The sequence below is a fragment of the Sciurus carolinensis genome, chromosome 7 (genome assembly GCF_902686445.1).
Source record: "Sciurus carolinensis chromosome 7, mSciCar1.2, whole genome shotgun sequence".
NCBI classification, from domain to species: Eukaryota; Metazoa; Chordata; class Mammalia; order Rodentia; family Sciuridae; genus Sciurus; species Sciurus carolinensis.
In genome coordinates, this window is record NC_062219.1 from 125,345,041 (window position 1) to 125,363,697 (window position 18,657).

The following is an 18,657-nucleotide window of genomic DNA, read 5'->3' on the forward strand; positions in this document are numbered from 1 at the left end:
ACAGCCTTAACCAAGATGGAAACAGGTAATACAGACTGTTTTCATGGTACTCTGTTAGGCTGGGGAGTGGGTATTGCTGTATGAAGGTCAGGTGATAAAAAGATCATTTTTTCTAAGTCCACCTCACAGTAGGTTCACCACTTTCACAGGACCACCACTAGCCATTTCTAGGTTTCTGACCACACAACTGAGTTGCCTATACTTGGTATTGTGAGTGTTTTGGTGAATGCATTATTTTCAGCACTCATTAGTAAGAAGGATCAGAAGTACTTTGTATTCACTTGAGATAAGACTGTGAATGTGGACCATTTTCATCTCAAGACCATATTAATTCTCTAACTCTGTCACTGAATAATCCAATGGGATATTGATCATCTGAAAATCAAGTAAAACATCACTGGCTTACTATGTTGATAACATTTTGACAACTGAACCTATTGAACTAGAAGGAGTGGATGCTTTTGTAAGAAATATGTGCTCCACAGGCAGAGGGAGCACAAAAGTTTATAGACTTTCTAGATGATGAAGTGTTTCAAGGTGTACAGTCATCTGGAGAATGTTGTACATACTCTTCAATGAAAAAACCAAGTTATCCAATATGGCACCTTCTATAACCTACAGACATTTTTGGGTTCTGGAGGTAGCATAAGTGGTATTTAGGAGTACTTTGTTGACTCATTTATTGGATGCTTAGAAGATTGACAGCACCAAGTGAAGCCCAGAATAAAAAAGGGATTTTCAGGAAGTCCAGGTTCTACCCAAGTGACCCTAATGGTTAGAGTGATATGATCTAGGAGATTCTAGAGTACTAGTATTACCTGTATAGATAAAACTTCCATGTCATATCCCGGAAAGACAACATGAAAGTTGGGTCTTTGGACAGCTGCTGACCTTCACCACCAAGTGCTTAAAACAAATGGAATAGCTGTGGTGACAAAGAAAGAAACTTTATGTGGGCCTATTTGCAAAAGCAAGATTAATCTCCCAGCAAGATTAATCTAGGTACTACTCCCAAATATATGAACTGTAAGCAGTAGAGAACTCCTAGGCTTTGATGTGGAAATATCTTTCCAGGAGACAAATCAGCCACTAGATGGTGAGTTGATTAGCCTGGACTTCTTCCTACAAGACCTATGTCAGCCCAATTTCTGATGGCTTGTGAAAGGTCTGATTTGTTTAACATTGCACACCAAGGGACTCATAGTTCTACATATTCACTGGTTGCATTATACAGCACCCTAACTTCTAAGATGTTGTATGAATAGATATTATTACATGGGTACTTTGTTCCTGCTACATAGTTGAGAATATAAAAGGTGTGAAAGTACAAGTGGCCCATGACATCATCACTTATCTTCTCTTGAGTGCTTTGTACCTCCTGCCTCACAACGTTAAGTTCGATGAAAGCAGAGTTTGTCTTCTATAAAGGGTAATGCTTCCACCAGGGGATACAATATATTATCACTAACTCCCAAACTACGGATGTTGTCTAGTCACTCTTTATATTCATATGGCATATCAGCCGACAAAGAAGAGTTACCATAATGATAATGATAATTGACCTTAATAATTCTGAGGTGATGGAATTACTGCTGCATAGCAGGGCTCACAGCAGTATGTTTGGAACTCAGGGGACCCACTGTTGAATCACTTGAAGTTCCCATGTGAGGTTTAAAGCAAAAATAACAAAAATTAGCAACCATAGACTAATAAGTGAAAAATAATCAGTGGTTCAGGTCCTTTGGATTAAAAATATAAGGAAATAAGATGAAAACTTAAACAGAAGTACTGACCACGGTTAAGGGTGTTTAAATTAGTGGTAGAGGAGGGAAATGATAAATATCAGTAATGACCTAAGGTTGACCTGCAGGAGTGAAGGCTATCTTTCTACTCACATGTTCTTTTCTGTTAGTGATATTTTCCCCCTAGAAACTGGTGCCTTACCTATATTCTGAAGAATAAGTGAAGTTAAAATGAGGGTCTTAATATGGATCTGAGTGATTCAAGTGGAGATTGTGGCAAATTCTGTTTGTTCTCTGCCCACATTCTTTCAGAAATTATTATTATTATTATTATTATTGGCACTATTCTGCTTTTTAAATTTTATTCCAAATATCCAGTAATTTCATCTTTTGTCACAGGTTTGACAAACCTGTGGGCAGCCAGAACCTGTACTTCTTTTACACCAAAAGTGACGGACATGGCTGGGAATTTATCCTCTATGGGAATGAGCATTAATTATCGAGTGACAGTGTGGGATGTAGACGCTCCAGCATCCTGGTCTCTGATAAGGAAACTTTGCGATATGACTCAAACTGTCACTAGAGGGCTTTTGTAGGATTTTGCTTCATATTAGATCCTGTATTGGTCTATTTTTATCTTTGGTATCTCTTCCAAGTTTTCTCTGGAAACATTTACCAATATATAACTTGCTAAGTTTGAAGATAGACTGCATCTTTGACTGGACAACAAGTTGATTATGCTCAGAATGAAGTTGGAGGAAGAAGGTTCAGTTTCATCTCAGGACATGTCTCTATGATTTTTAATCAAGTCTATTGAGGAATAATTTACATATAATAATGTATCTATTTTAAGTGTACAGTTTAATGAAGTTTCACAAACATATACATGCATGCGATTACCACCTCAATCGAGATTTAGACCCAACAGCATGCTGTCTTCAACAGACTTGCCTCCTAGGAAAAGACATCCACAGACTGAAGAAAGGTTGGGAAAAAACATATCACTCACATGGACTGTGTAAACAAGCAGGGATTTCCATTCTTATATCAGACAAAGTGGACTTCAAGCCAAAGTTAGTCAGAAGGGATAAAGAGGGACATTTTATACTGCTTAAAGGAGTCATACGCCAACAAGATATAACAATTTTAAATATATATGCTCCAAACAATGGAGCATCTACATACATCAAACAAACCCTTCTCAATTTCAAGAATCAAATAGATCACAACACAATAATACTGGGTGACTCTAACACACCTCTGTCACCACTGGATAGATCTTCCAAACAAAACCTAAACAAAGAAACTATAGAATTAAATAATACAATCAATGATTTAGACTTAACAGACATATATAGAGTATTTCATTCATTATAGAGAAAATACACATTCTTCTCACCAGCACCTGGATCCATCTCAAAAACAGACCATATGTTATGCTACAAAGCAACTCTCAGCAAATACAAAAAAATAGAAATACTACCCAGCATTCTATCAGATCATAATGGAATGAAACTAGAAATCAACAATAAAATAAAAAACAGAAACTACTCCAATATCTGGAGACTAAATAGCATGCTATTGAGTGGTGAATGGATAAGAGAAGAAATCAAGGAGGATGTAAAAAAATACTTGGAGGTAAATGAGAATATAGATATAACACATTAAAATATTTGGGATATCAAGAAGGCAGTGCTAAGAGGAAAGTTCATTGCATTGAGCTCATACATTAAAATAATAAAAGGTCAACAAATAAATGACCTAATATTACATCATAAAACCATAGAAAAAGAAGAACAAATCAATACCAAAAGCAGAAGAAGAAGGAAATGATTAAAATCAGAGCTGAAATCAATAACATCAAAACAAAAGAAACAATAGAAAAAGTTGACAAAACAAAAAGTTGATTCTTTGAAAAAATAAAATTGATAAACCCTTAGCCATATTAACAAAGAGAAAGAGAGAAATCTCAAATGACTAAAATTCACAATGAAAAAGGAAATATCATGACATACACTACAGAAATACAAAAGATAATTAGAAACTATTTTGAAAATTTATACTCCAATAAAATTGAAAATCTCGAAGACATTCACAAATTTCTAGAGGCATACAAACTACCCAAACTGAAGCAGGAGGACATGCACAATTTAAACTGATCGATTTCAAGCAATGAAATAGAAGAAGCCATCAAAAGCCTACCAACCAAGAAAGACCAGGACCAGATGGATTCTCAGGCGAGAAGAACTAACACCAATACTCCTCAAAGTATTCCATGAAACAGAAAAGGAGGGAACCCTTCCAAACTCATTCTATGAAATTAGTATCACCCTGATCCCAAAACCAGACAAAGACACATCAAGGAAAGAAAACTTCAGACCAATATCCCTGGTGAACATAGATGCAAAAATTCTCAATAAAATTCTGGCAAATGGCATACAAAAAATATTAAAAATATAGTGCATCATGATCAAGTGGGGTTCATTGGAGGAATACCAGGTTGGTTCAACATGGAAATCAATAAACAATACATAGCATCAATAGATTTAAAGACAAGAATCATATCATTATCTCAATAGATGCAGAAGAAGCATTTGACAAAATACAGAACCTCTTCATGTTCAAAACGCCTGAAAAACTAGGGATAGTAGAAACATACCTCAACATGGTAAAAGCTTTTTATGCTAAGCCCACAGCCAACATCACTCTAAATGGAGAAAAAACTGAAATCATTCCCTCCAGAAACTGGAACAAGGCAGGGATGCCCTCTTTCACCACTTCTATTCAACATGGTCCTGGAAACTGTAGCCAGAGCAATTAGACAGACAAAAGAAATTAAAGGGATATGAATAGGAAAAGAAGAACTGAAACTATCACTATTTGTTGATGACATTATTCTATATTTAGAGGATCCAAAAAATTCCACTAGAAAACTTCTAGAATTCATAAATGGATTCAGCAACACAGCAGGATATAAAACCAAGGTCCATAAATCAAATGCATTTATATATATAAGTGACAAATCCACTCCTAGAGAAATTAAGAAAACTACCCCATCACAATAGCCTCAAAAAAAAAAAATAGTTGGGACTCAATCTAACAAAAGAGGTGAAAGATCTCTGCAAAAAAACTATAAAACACTAAAGAAAGAAATTTAAGAAGACCTTTGATGGAAAGATCTCCCATGCCCTTGGATAAGCAGAATTAATATTGTCAAAATGGCCATACTACCAAAAGTATTATACAGATTAAATGCAGTTCCTATTAAAATCCCAATGTCTTTCCTCATGGAAATAGAGACAGCAATTATGAAATTAATTTGGAAAAAAAAGAGATCCAGAATAGCCAAAGCAATCCTTAGCAAGAAAAGTGAAGCAGGAGGCTTCACCCTACCAGACATTAAACTATACTACAGAACCATAGTAACAAAAATGGTATGGTATTGGCATCAAAGTAGACATATAGACCAATGTTACAAAATAGAAGACATAAAGACAAACCCACATAAATATGGTTATCTCATACTAGAGATAGGCACCAAAAACATTCACTGGAGTAAAGCTATCCTATTCAACAAATGGTGCTGGGTAAACTGGAAATTCATATAAAACAAAATGAAATTAAACCTCTGTCTCTCACCCTGCCCAAAATCAACTCAAAGTGGATCAAAGACTTAGGCAATAGAACAGAGACCCTGCACCTCATAGAAGAAAAGCCCCAAATCTTCAACATATCAGTATAGGACCTGACTTCCTCAACAAGACTCCTAAAGTGCAAGAAACGAAATTAAGAATCAATAAATGGAATGGATTCAAACTAAAAAACTTCTTCTTAGCAAAGAAAATAATAAATAATGTGAAGAGAGAGAATGGGAAAAATTCTTTACCCTATGCACCTCAGATAGAGCATTAAATCTCCAGGATGTATAAAGAACTCAAAAATCTTAACACCAAAAAAACAAATAACCAAATCAGTAAATGGGCTAAGAATCTGAGCAGACACTTTACAGAAGAAGAAATACAGTCGATCAACAAACATGAAAAAATGTTCATCATCTCTTGCAATTGAGAAATGCAAATCAAAACTACTCTAAGATTTCATCTCACTCCTGTAAGAATGGCAATTATCAAGAATACAAGCAATAATAAGTGTTGGCGAGGATGTTGGGGATAAGATACATTCATACATTGCTGGTGGGAATGCAGATTGGTGCAACCACTATGGAAAGCGGTATGGAGATTCATCAGAAAACTTGCAAATGGAACTGCCATTTGACCCAACTATCTCACTCCTTGGTTTATACCCAGAGGACTTAAAATCAGCATACTACAGTGATACAGCCACATCAATGTTTATAGCAGCTCAATTCACAATAGCTAAACTATGTAAACTAGATGCCCTTCAATAGATGAATGGATAAAGAAAATGTGGTATATATACACAGTGGAATATTCCTCAGCCTTAAAGAAGAATGAAATGATGGCATTTACAGGTAAATGGATAGAATTAGAGAATATCGTGCTAAGTGAAATAAGCCAATCCCCCAAACCCAAAGGCCAAATGTTTTCTCTGATAAGCAGGTGATAATCCATAGTGGGGGTTGGGTAGGGAAGACTGAAAGAACTTTGTATTATGCAGAGGGGAGTGAAGGGAGGGGTGGGGAAGTGGGGATGGAAAGGACAGTAAAATGAGACAGACATTATTACCCTATACACATGTATATAGAAAAATAAAAAAATAAAAAATAAAATAGAATTGTTATTCTAAAAAATACCCTTGAACAGTAAAAAGAGAAAAAAAAAAAAAGAAAAGAAAAGAAAAATGGTGTTATTTTCCAATTCCAAGGAAATTTATTAGGAAACATATTAAAATGCACTTGAGTAACACCAATGAGTTGGTTTGGAAAAGACCCTACTTTGGAAAAACACAGGGCAAAAACATCTCACTCCTGTAACTTGGCACAATGAGGTAGCAGGATGACAACTGTCTTATTTTTCCCTGTGTTGCCTTAATATTGAGAGAACATCTACTACTATGTGTTTTATCCCTAATTCACCTTTTTCACCACTAATCTTATGTTATTGTTATTTCCCAGGCCCCCCTGTTACAGTGAGAAGACATATGTATTACTGCAGTTTGTGGAAAACAAATTAGTCCAACAGTCAGGAGGCCCAGCTTCCAGGCCCAGGTCAGTTCTCTCTTTATTTATTTATTCATTTTTTTGTGGTGCTGGGTATTTAACCCAGGGCCTTGTGCATGTGAGGCACAGACCCAATTCTTGTACTCACTATGCAGTCTTAGGCAAATATGTCAAATTCTCTTGGCTTCAGTGTTTTCATCTAAAGAATAGAAAGTGTAATAGACATGCTCCCTATGAAACGGAAATTAAGACTTCCCTGTGGCGGGCGAGACCCAGGGCCCAGGGTTATGCCACATGCATCTAAGATGGCAATTGGCAGAGAGTCAAAGGGCGTGCTGAATACGCCTTGAGAAAAACAGGAAGCGTTTACCATTGGCTGTATGATAATTAGTTCAGCCACTTAGCACGTGGACAGATATATCTTACATGTGTGCTTGAGCTCCTGATCGCTTGACCTTTAATAGGATTGGATGGACATATCTGGTTACAATTGCATATGCATGAGACTGCTTATATATTGAAGGTGAATAAAGTGGAAGCTGCTTCATGAACTTCTGAAGAGTAAGTGTCATTTGTCCTGCTGGTCGGCGGCAAGCGGCACTTCCCCTAATCATTAGGGGTTCCTCAAAGAACGAATATATGACCAAGGGGTGACATATCCTTAGCAATAATTAGGTTCCTACTACTTGGTAGGGATGGGGCGAGGGGCACTATTTGTAGGGCTCAGGGATTCAACTTACAACCTCTTGGCTCAGTGGTCTGTCAGTGGAAAAGTGTTGTTACTCAATAAAGACAAAACTATCAATGTCTCATAGCCCATAAGCAGTGAGGTTTGGGTCTCTCCAAGCCTGCTGTAGAGAAGCAGGCTGGGGCACCCTCACTTCTGTAGCCTGGCACGGGATGGAAGAAGCACCATGACAGCTGAAGTTCTGACAGAAGATAAGGGCAGGAATGGGAGACAGAGGAAGGTCGCCTGAGTGCCAACTTGGGCCTTGGGGCCAGCTCAGAAGCAAAGATTATCCCAGCTGTTTTGGTTGCTCAGCCATCCCTGCTAACCCCACCTCCCTTCTTTAGAGGAAAACACGGGAGGTGGCTAACACTTAAGGCTCGGAGGGGCATATGACCACCTTCTCATCACTGTAGACCTGCTCTCACCTGGCTTTGTTCTGCTCAGTTTCCTGGGAGGCTGGCCTAAAGGCACTGCATCTGGCCTTCCAGCTGCCTGCTGGGTTCAGCAACAGGGAGCACAGACAGAAGATCAGAAGGACAGAAGGAAGGCTGAAGTGCAAGATCAGGGGTGAAAGGCCTGTGCTGTGGGCTGGCTCCACCCCTCCACTGGCAGTGAAAGCTCCTGTCAGGCAGCTCCCTTCCCAACAGCTCTGTCTCCTGGTTCTAACAACGACTTTCTCTACTTGTCTCTTTGAGCTTGTGGATGGGAAAGGTAAGCCATGTTACTAACACCGGAGTATTTTATTATCACTTTTGAGTTCCTTACATCCTGTCCATACCTTTGTAAATACTTCCTTTATTAAACTCTTCTCAAATTAAAAAAAAAAAAAAGAAAGAAAAGAAAATCAAACGATAAAGTTTTCAGAACTCAGCCCTAAGTATCACACAGCATAGAGAAGTGTGGCTCTGGAGCACAGAGCCAATATTTAACCACCCATCACAGACTCTGATGTTTCCCATGTCCAGATGTTACCTGACCCACTACTGCACCTTAGGGGAAGAGGCTAGGCTCCACTGCATTCCTCCACAAATATTCATAGTCAAATTGGTAGGGAAACAGTTTTTATTCAAAGTTGTCTTTGACGGAATAGAGAAGAAACATTTTTATTGTTGTTGTTTCAAATTTCCATCTTTAGGAGTTTCTGATGGGGGGAGCTTTTGAAAGAGGAGCAGTGACAAAGTGAGACAAAAAGTAGGAAATATACACATGCAGATTTAGTTAGCCTGTATCAGGCAGGACAGGACAGGGGAAATCTCCACTCTTAGCTTCCTTCCAGTCCCCCAGCCCTTCAGTCTTTACTTTCAGTATGAGGAAGTGACCCTCAATTGAGCAAGTGACCCTCAATTTTAGAGGGGCCCTTAATTTCAATCCGTTTCACAGGTGAAGAATGAAGCATACAGAACGGATCTCCAGCTCATTAATACTTCTACTCAGAATCGCTACCACTTTGACTCGTTTATCTTTGGCAAAATTCGGACACATGGACAAGATTAACGTGGAGCAGGTTAAACAAATTTGACGATTTTTCTAGGAATAAGACAACCTGAATTGGTGAGTGAGCAGTATCTACCTCAGTCCTCTCTGAGCTGAAGTATTTCTCTCATTCTGTGTCAATGTAGGAAAGCAACCCATGCTGTTCTGACTACTTTGAAAACAGGCTTAATATCTTTTGATGGAAGGGAAACCAGTGGAAAAGAACAACAAAGAAATGATAAAGAAGGGATTAGGGACTTCATTGCTGTTGGAGAATCCAAGTGGCTCTGGTTTGGATCACAGCTCTCAGCTATTTTATTATTTTTATATAGCTGCAAGGTAACATTAAATATAAAAAAGTGTACAAATGTATCTAGCTGAGCAAACCAATAAGCTTCTGGAAGAGCAAACAGAATAAGGTAGAAGAGTGAACACAGGCAGGTTCTGTATGGTCCTCAGTGGGCATGCCAGTCAAGATAGCGCATCTGCTGTTTAAAAGCCAGCTGCAGCTATCCAAGGGGGCATCTCTGGACTCCAGGATGGCATGAAAAGCCACTGAAGTCATCTATTGAAGTAGATACTTAGTGAACAGAATGAGCAGGGGATTACAAATATTCAGGGATCTTTTGCTTCCATAGCAAGGGGTACGTGGTCTTGGATAATATTGGGAACAAAGACTTAGAATTGGTTTCAGTATAGTAACCATTTTACTGCTTATATGTATCTCATAGCATCATGTTTTTAGGTAGCAATTAGTAATGAACAATGGGATAAAAACCAGTAACATAGCAGGGCCATGAGTTTTCTTTAAATTCCCTTTAAGACGAATGAATAATCAAGTAACGTGTAGAAAAACAACAGGTGTATTAACCCTGGAAATAAACAGGTGGAAACAAGGCCAATTAAAAATGTCAAGAAGGAAAGATCTGTGGGGCTAACACAGGGTCTAACAGGGTCTTCTGGGATAATTTTAAAGTTAGGATTTATAACCAAGTTTTCTTAATATATATCAGAAGGGAAATTTCATTAGTAGTGATGCACTGAAAATCGTCATGTATTTTGTGTGGAGTCAGAGCATGGCAGTGCCTGTGCAAGAAAAGAAGTTACCCTGGAAACTGCCGATTGGGAGATGGAACACTGTAGAACATTATGGTACATGGCAGGGAACTCAGGAAGTAGGCAGCTGTGAATTATACAGTTTGTGCTACAAGTGAATTGGGTTCCACAAGGCTGTAATAATAATTGTTTTCATTGTTGGGACTATTTCCTCTGAAGAGATCAAGAATGCTGCAGCCCACACCAAATTTCTTATCAAAACAGTTCTCAGAAGTTATAACTTTTCTAAAAATTCCTTGATGTCATAAACCAACCTCTGGCAATTAAACAAACTCCGCCCCGGTGGGCATGCTAGATAACAAGAAGCTTTTAAAGAATTGTTCATAATAAGATGTCCCAGAGGGAAGCAAGCTCATTATTGCACATAATTCATGAGTTTTGCAATTCAGAGTTAACTGTTGAAAAGGGGAATAGGGTTTTCAAAACCCTCTTAAGGGTTTATGTCCCAGAACATAAAAGCCCCATAGCTCTTCCTCCTCCTCCTCCTTCTCCTTCTCTTCTTCCTCTTTCCTCCTCCTCCTTCTCCTTCTCTTCCTCTTCTTCCTCTTTCCTCCTCCTCCTTCTCTTCCTCCTCCTCCTCCTCTTCCTCTTTCCTCCTCTTTCCTCCTCCTCTCCTCCTCTTCCTCTTTCCTCCTCTTTCCTCCTCCTCCTCCTTCCTCTTCCTCCTCTTCCTCTTTCCTCCTCCTCCTCCTTCCTCTTCCTCCTCTTCCTCCTCCTCCTCCTTCCTCTTCCTCCTCTTCCTTCCTCTTCCTCCTCTTCCTTCCTCTTCCTCCTCTTCCTCTTTCCTCCTCCTCCTTCCTCTTCCTCCTCTTCCTCCTCTTCCTCCCCTTCCTCCTCCTCCTCCTCCTTCTTTTTCTTCTTCTTCTTTCTTCCTACCTTCTTCTTCCTTCTTCTTCTTTTTTCATACTGGGGGTTGAACCCAGGGCCACTTTGCCACGAGTTACATCCCAGTCCCTGCCCCTTTATTTTTTATTTTAAGACAGGATCTTGCTAAGTTGCTTAGACAGTCACTAAATTGCTGAGGCTGGCTTAAACTTGTGATCCTCCTGCCTCAGCATCCTGAGTTTCTGGGAACACAAGCAGGTGCCACTGTGCCTGGTTCAGATTATTCTTGTATTAATGACAAAGTTCAATTAGGAAAACGACCTCCTATTTCCACTGTTTAAATGGGCCAGAGAATAAATTCTACACATGGAAGTAAATCCAAGCCTCTCTAGCCAACTGGTTTTTGATAAAGGTATTAAAAACATGAACCAGAGGGCAGTTTTTCAATAAATCATTCTGGGAAAATTGTATCTTCAAATGAAAAAAAACGAAATTAGATTCCTCTCTCACCTGGTACAACAGTCAACTCACAGTAGATTAAAGACTTAAATGTAAGACCAGAAACTTTGAAACTACAAGAAGAAAACATGGGGAAATGTTATAAGACATAGGGATATTGAAGATCTTTTGAATAAGATCCCCAAACCACAGGAAACTAAAGCAAAAATAAACAAATGGGATTATTAAATCCCAAAAGCTTCTGTATGGTCAAGAAAACAACAGAATGAAGAGACGACTTATAGAGTGGGAGAAAATACTTGCAAACTATATATCTGACAAGGTGTTGATATGCAGAATATGTAAGGAACCCCAAAAACTCAATAGCAAAATTTAAAAAGATTAAAAAATGGAAAATAGACTTAAGTAGACATTTCTCAAAGATACACAAGTGGCCAATAGGTAGATGAAAAATTCAGGGAAACATAAAACCACAATGAGACATCACCTCACCTCAGTAAGAATAACCATTATCAAAACAACTAAAGATAACAAGCCCTGGTGAGGATGTGGAAAAAAGGAACTCTTTCACATTGTTGGTGAGAATGTAAGTTAGTACATTCATTATGGAAAAGAGTATTGATGGTTCTTCAAAAGGGTGAAAATAGAACAGCCATAAAAGCCATCAATCCCACTCCTGGGTATATATCCAAAAGAAATAAATCTGTATGTTGAAGAGACTTCTGCACGCCCATGCTCAGTGTAACACTGTTACAGAAATGGAATAACCAGTGTCCATCAACTCATGAATGGATAAAGTGGTACATCTAAGCATCAGGATACTATTCAACTATAAAAAAGGATAAAGTCCTGTCATATGCAACATGGGTGGAATCAGAAAAGGCATTTGCCAGGAATAGAAAGACAGGTGCCTCCTGATCTTACTCATGCGTGGAATCTAAAAAAGTTGAGCTTTTAGAAGTTGACAACAGAAGGGTGATTGCCAGAGGCTGGGAAGGTAGGGGGGTAGGTAGAGATGGGGATAAACTTCATCTTTTAATTGTGGCTTTTGTCTTATATTATACCTTTGAATTTATTTGTAGAAAATGTTAATTTTGTGTGGTCAGTTTGTTCTATGTTTCTACTATTTTTCTCTTCACATCTATAAGTTTGAATACATTTCTGTTCTTTCTCCTGTTATTCTGGAAATTTTACATTCTGTTTTCTTCTTTTATCTTTTTGGCTGAAATTATGACTTGTACTTTTATCACTATGAAGACTTTAGAACACTTGAACACTGTAGAAACTCAATTTGTTTCATATGATTTAAAATATGTATTCCTTTTTAGCAGCAACAAACTTTAATAATACTTTATACAAATTTTATTTAAAATTTTCAGTCATTGAATATGTTTTTGATATTTATATCTTCTTAAGACTCAGAATTTCCCACTTTATTTCTCTTTCCTTCCAGTTAAACTATATTCTTCTGAATCTCTTTTAAGTGAGGGTTTGCTGGCGTCAAGTCCTAGAGTTTATATTTTGTTCGAAGATATACCAATTCTATTTTTCATTTGTGAAACTTTTGGTTTTTGGACGTACTGTTCTATGTGGACAATATTAACTCTCCCTGACTGTTGTTGCCAATCATCTCAACTGTCCAACTCTATAACAATCTAACCGTTGCTCCTTGAAGGGACTCCATCTTTCATCCTGCTTTTAAAACTCTTTCTGCTTTTGTTGTCTTTCTCTGTTTCCTATTTCTCAGGTCAACTCATGAAACTTCTCTGTGCCCCAAGGCTTCAGTTTAAATTTTATCATTGTTTAACTTTTCAAAATTTCTCTAGGTGATGACCCATGTGGTATCCAACAGTTATTAGATTTCCAAGGCTAAGGCTTGTGTCCTTTCTTTCAAATTCTCGTTTTATTTCTCTTTCATTGAGCCACACAAAGCTCTGTACAACCATTACTTGCACTTAGCAAAAATTAAAAAAAAAAAAAAAAAAAAACAACCAAAAAGTAAACATCAATACTTTGGAAGAAAGAAAAAATAGACATAACAAGACCTCTGAGAAGAGATTCCCAAGACATTTATGCCTGGGACACCACTAGGGAGAGTCAGAGGGGATTCAGTCTGTTTATCTTGTGAGCAGAGGAGAAACAAAAGTCAAGTCTTATGCCATTTGTTTTTACACTTAATTATGAGAAGTTCATATATAAGGCTTTGAGCAACCAAAAACCACTATTAATTTTATTCAAAGAGATAATCAAAGCATTACAACCTGATTCTTGAAATTTCTTAAGCACAAAAATATCTACTTATTACAAGATATGTAAAGAGAAAAGAGTAGGGTAAATTGCTTAGCAGAAGGTAGTGAAATTGGAATGACTTTTTTTCTTTGATGGAAACAAATTGAGATCATTAAATAGGGTAAGTGAAAGCACCTGAGAAAACTTCTTGAATTTAGGTTGTAGAAATTACCAGATGGAACAATTAGGTTTATGGCACATGACATCAGTTAAAAAATCTTGAAATTTCCTCATCTATTTAATCAGTTTTTGTTTCAAATAAGTATAGCTGTTTGTATTTGCATGTGTGTGTTTATAAGTGGTTTCTTTTTTTCGTGTGTGTGCATGTAAATGTTTAGGGTAAATACATAGAAGGTTACTACTATATTTGTTTTAATATTTTCCAAGGAAATTAAAGTTTTCCATGTGCTGGAAATTAAACTAATAAAGTACCCTGAGGTCATTTAGTTTGTTCGCAGTCTTTTGCGTTTCAATACTAAAATCGATATCATGATAGATTATAAATTTTGACATATGCAAACACATCTAAAGAGCAAATTCTGGGAAATTGAATTGCTTCCTCAAAGTCTATGAGCATTTCATTTTTCACAGTTATTGACAAATTGCTCCTTAGAGATTGAGTCAATTTATATCCCCACTTGTACTGCACCACCCTTAAGCAAATATGATGCAGTGGCAAACACTTTGATCTTTGTTAAAATTGTACATTGTTACATTTTACTTTGCATTTGTTTTGCTTATTTTCACTTTTTTTCTGGTGTGATTTCTTGAAAGTAAGAAATCATGACTTTCTATTTTTAATTTTTTTTTATAAGGATGCAGAAGTTTTCTTATATTGCCTGTAATTAGATAAACTGGATTTTGGTGGGGACTAACTATTAGCAGAAGTTTGTCTGGGCAGAAGGACAAAACACCTTCCTAGTTCTTGGTTTACAGGCCACCTCTCCTCGTACTACACCTTTAATTTCTTTGCAGTAACCTGCTTTACACTTTACTCCATCAGAGCCCATACCCTACCTTGATCTTTTTTTTTTTTTTTTTTTTTGATATTCCTAAGAAATTCAATCAGTATGCAAGGTACTCTTTCTGGGACTGATAATTTTCTGGCGTTTTCTTTCTTTTTTTTTTTTTAAATTAATTATTTATTTTATTTTTTACAGACTGCAGTTTGATTCATTGTACACATGGGGTACATCATTTTGTTTCTATGGTTGTACACAATGTAGATTCAGACCATTCATGTAATCATACATGTACACAGGGTAATGATGTCTGTCTCATTCCACAATTTTTCATACTCCCCCTCCCTCTCATTTCCTTCTACATAATCTAAAGATCCTCCATTCTTTTGTCACTCCCTAAACCCCCCAACCCCATTATATATCATCATCCACTTATCAGGGAAAACATTCAGCCTTTGTTTTTTTGGGATTGGCCTATTTCACTTAGCATGATAGTCTCCAATTCCATCCATTTATTTGCAAATGCCATAATATTATTCTTTATGGCTGAATGATATTCCATTGTGTATGTATATTACAGTTTCTTTATCCATTCATCTGCTGAAGGGCATCTAGGTCGGTTCCACAATCTAGCTATTGTGAATTGAGCTGCTATAGACATTGATGTGGCTGCCTCACTGTGGGATGTTTATTTTAAGTCCTTTGGGTATAGGCCAAGGAGTGGGATAACTGGGTCAAAAAGTGGGTCCATTCCAAGTTTTCTGAGGATTCTCCACACTGCTTTCCAGAGTGACTGCACCAATTTGCAATTCCACTTTTCTGGTGTTTTCAAAGTTCTTTTGCTGCTAAGATTTCTCCGTATTTGAATCTTTCCACTCTGTAAGCAGCCTTTGCTGATCTGGTGTACTCTATGATTACTGATACCTATTCTGCTGATTTGTATTACCTCTGCCTATATATTACTTGAAATCTGAAGGTTTAAAAAAATCAAAGGTTCAAAAAAGGCTTAGATTGTAGGGAATTAATTCTCCTTTAAACTTTTTTTGATTAACATGTATTAACTATATATATCTGTGGGACTTAGAGGGATTTTTCAATGAATGCATCCTGATCAAATCCAGGCTCCCTCTAGCTACCTTCTCCCAGCTTTCCAGCCTCTGGTAATCACTATTTTACATTCAGGTTGTTTTCATTTATTGCTTGATTCTTTTAGGGAAGTGAGGAGATTTGAATCTAGGCTATTGACATGCTCCTACCCAGAAATAATGTGTGCCTATTAAGTCCATTAAAAAGTGTTTCCTAATTTTACAAATATATCTTTAACATACTTTAATTAGATATACTAATTGTAATGCCAAAGATGAGGCTAGAGTTAAATCTTGTTCCTTTTTAATATGTTTTCTCTGAATATCTACCTTCATTCTGAGGAGCTGCTTTTTAGGTTTAACCGCACATTCTGAGTATCCTTTTTATTTCCATGCATCAAATATCACACTGACTCAGAAACTTGTGATATATTCCCATTTTCCTCAATTATTGACCAAGTGAATTTACCTCTGAAATGCCTACTCATGCTGTTCACCAAAGTTTATTCTTCTTTCCTTCCAGGTGATGAACTTCCTTCATTTCATCCTACACAGTATACCAGGATGTGTTTGCTAAATGTCACAGTCATCTTTCCTTCCTAAAGCAATGGAGAACATCACTGTAGTGAATGAGTTTCTTTTGCTGGGACTGACCCAGGTTCAGGAGCTACAGCCTGTAATATTTATGATTTTCCTGATTATATACATGGTAAACCTGTTTGGAAATGCAGCCATATTAGTGGTCATCATCTCAGAGCCGAGACTCCACTCCCCTATGTATTTCTTCCTGGGAAATCTTTCTTGTCTGGATATTTGTTATTCTTCAGTGACAATGCCCAAGCTAATGTGGAACCTCCTCTCCTCTCACAGGGTCATCTCTTTCCTAGGCTGTATCACTCAGCTGCACTTCTTCCACTTTCTTGGCTGCACTGAAGCCATCTTGCTAACCATCATGGGATTTGATCGATTTGTGGCCATCTGCAACCCACTTCGCTACACTGTCATCATGAACCCCCAGCTGTGTGTCCTGTTGGCAGCTGGGCCCTGGTTTATTAGCTTCTTCTATGCTCTGATGCATTCCATCCTCACCGCACGCCTGAACTTTTGCCATTTTCAGAAACTCAATCACTTCTTCTGTGATGTCAAGCCTCTCTTGGAACTGGCTTGTGGTGATGTAAGTCTCAATAAGTGGCTCATTTTCACTGTTACTTGTGGCTTAGCCATGGTGGCTTTCTTCCTCACTCTCCTCTCCTATTTCTATATAATTGGCTTTCTTCTGTTGAAGCACCGGTCTTGCAGTGCACTCCACAAGGCTCTGTCCACTTGTGCCTCCCATTTTATGGTTGTATTTCTCTTTTATGGAACCGTGGGGCTCACTTATATCCCTCCTTCCTCTGCTGCATCTGTAATACCAGAACGATTTATAGCTGTCATATACACCACTGTCACTCCAGTGCTGAATCCACTGATATATACCTTTAGGAATAAGGAAGTGATGTTCGCTCTGAGCAGAGTTTTTAGGAGGAAGCTGAAACTGTTATCTTGAGGAAAACCAGTCATAACAATAATATGACATTTATTTTCTTGCCTAAAAGTAATTCAATACATTTCTTAAAATTTTATTTTCATTTCAGAAATTTGTTTTATTGGTAACCGGGTTCTTCATTCATATGATTTCAACCTCTACTCATATAATCATTCATCCATTTGAAATATTCTGAGTAGGCCCTGATCCATATGCAGAGGATATCCCAGTAGAAAAATGTGCATGAGGCCATTCATGAGAACTCAGATCTTAAGTTTTAATTGAGGGGGCAGGTAATACCTAACTGAGTAAGTAAATATGTCTCTGTCAAAAATTAAAACATATTATGGAAGGTAAGGAAAAAATGAAGGCCTTTCCAAGATGTGACATTTGGGCAAAGCACTGAAAGAAATGAGGGTCACAGAGATATGTGAGCTTATGACATTTTATATAGAGTAAAAGGAAGTGAAATAGCCTTGAGACAGAGTGCTTGTTGCTTGTGAGGAAAGCAAGATGACCAGTGTCTGGAGCTGGGTAAGTCATAGGGAGAATGGAGGGAGATGAAGTTAGTGAGCTGGTGGAACTATGACGCTGGTGTCTTGGTCACTTTAAGGATTTGGTATTTATTGTGCATGATATTGAATGACTTTGAGGTATTTGACCAAAGAACTGATTTGATATAACTTCTACATTTAAAAAGACACATTCAATTCGAGGTGGAGAATAAGGAATCGATTAGAATGCTCTTCATCCTTTGGGTGAGAATTGGAGGTAATAGGCAAGGGTGATGGTGGTGAGATATGAGAATTAGTTAGATTCTGGGTGAATTTTGAACACAAAACTTTCAGCATTTGTTGAGAGCTTAGATATGTTGGGTGAAGATAAGAGGTACCAAAGATGATTCTCAATTTTTATTTATCTTTATTAACTGGAGAAATAACTATAATATCAATATGTTAGGCTCAATATGACTATAGCACAAGTATGATATAGGTTTGAATTAACTTTTCACATCAGGGAGATGATTTGAATGGAATTATTTCTTCCTATTAACTAATGCTTTTATGCCTACAATGATATACTTTTAAAACCTTCATCTTCAGATTAGTATGCAGTTTTATGGTCTTTAAAGGTCTTAAGACTATGCTATCAAATTATCAATTTATTTGTAATAAATTTATTTATAATTGAGCATGATTAAATTCAATTTTTAAGGTAATAAAAATAATAAATAAAATGTTTTCAGTTTGGGACATATATACTTTACTAAGAATTAAATAAGAACAGAAACAATTAGCAAATAAGTCAGAG

At 37.3% G+C, this 18,657-nt stretch overlaps 1 protein-coding gene across 1 annotated transcript; it reads left to right on the top strand.

Annotated features, from left to right (window-relative positions):
* Nucleotides 1-16,428: 16,428 nt before the first annotated feature.
* LOC124989709 (olfactory receptor 12D3-like) lies at nt 16,429-17,367 on the top strand. The gene has a single exon (XM_047559685.1). The coding sequence runs from the start codon at nt 16,429-16,431 to the stop codon at nt 17,365-17,367; it is 939 nt and encodes a 312-aa protein (XP_047415641.1).
* The last annotated feature ends 1,290 nt before the right edge of the window (nt 17,368-18,657 follow it).

What these genes read in the sequence shown, in the direction of transcription:
- LOC124989709 (XM_047559685.1), top strand. Translation starts at nt 16,429, where the DNA reads ATGGAGAACATCACTGTAGTGAATGAGTTTCTTTTGCTGGGACTGACC.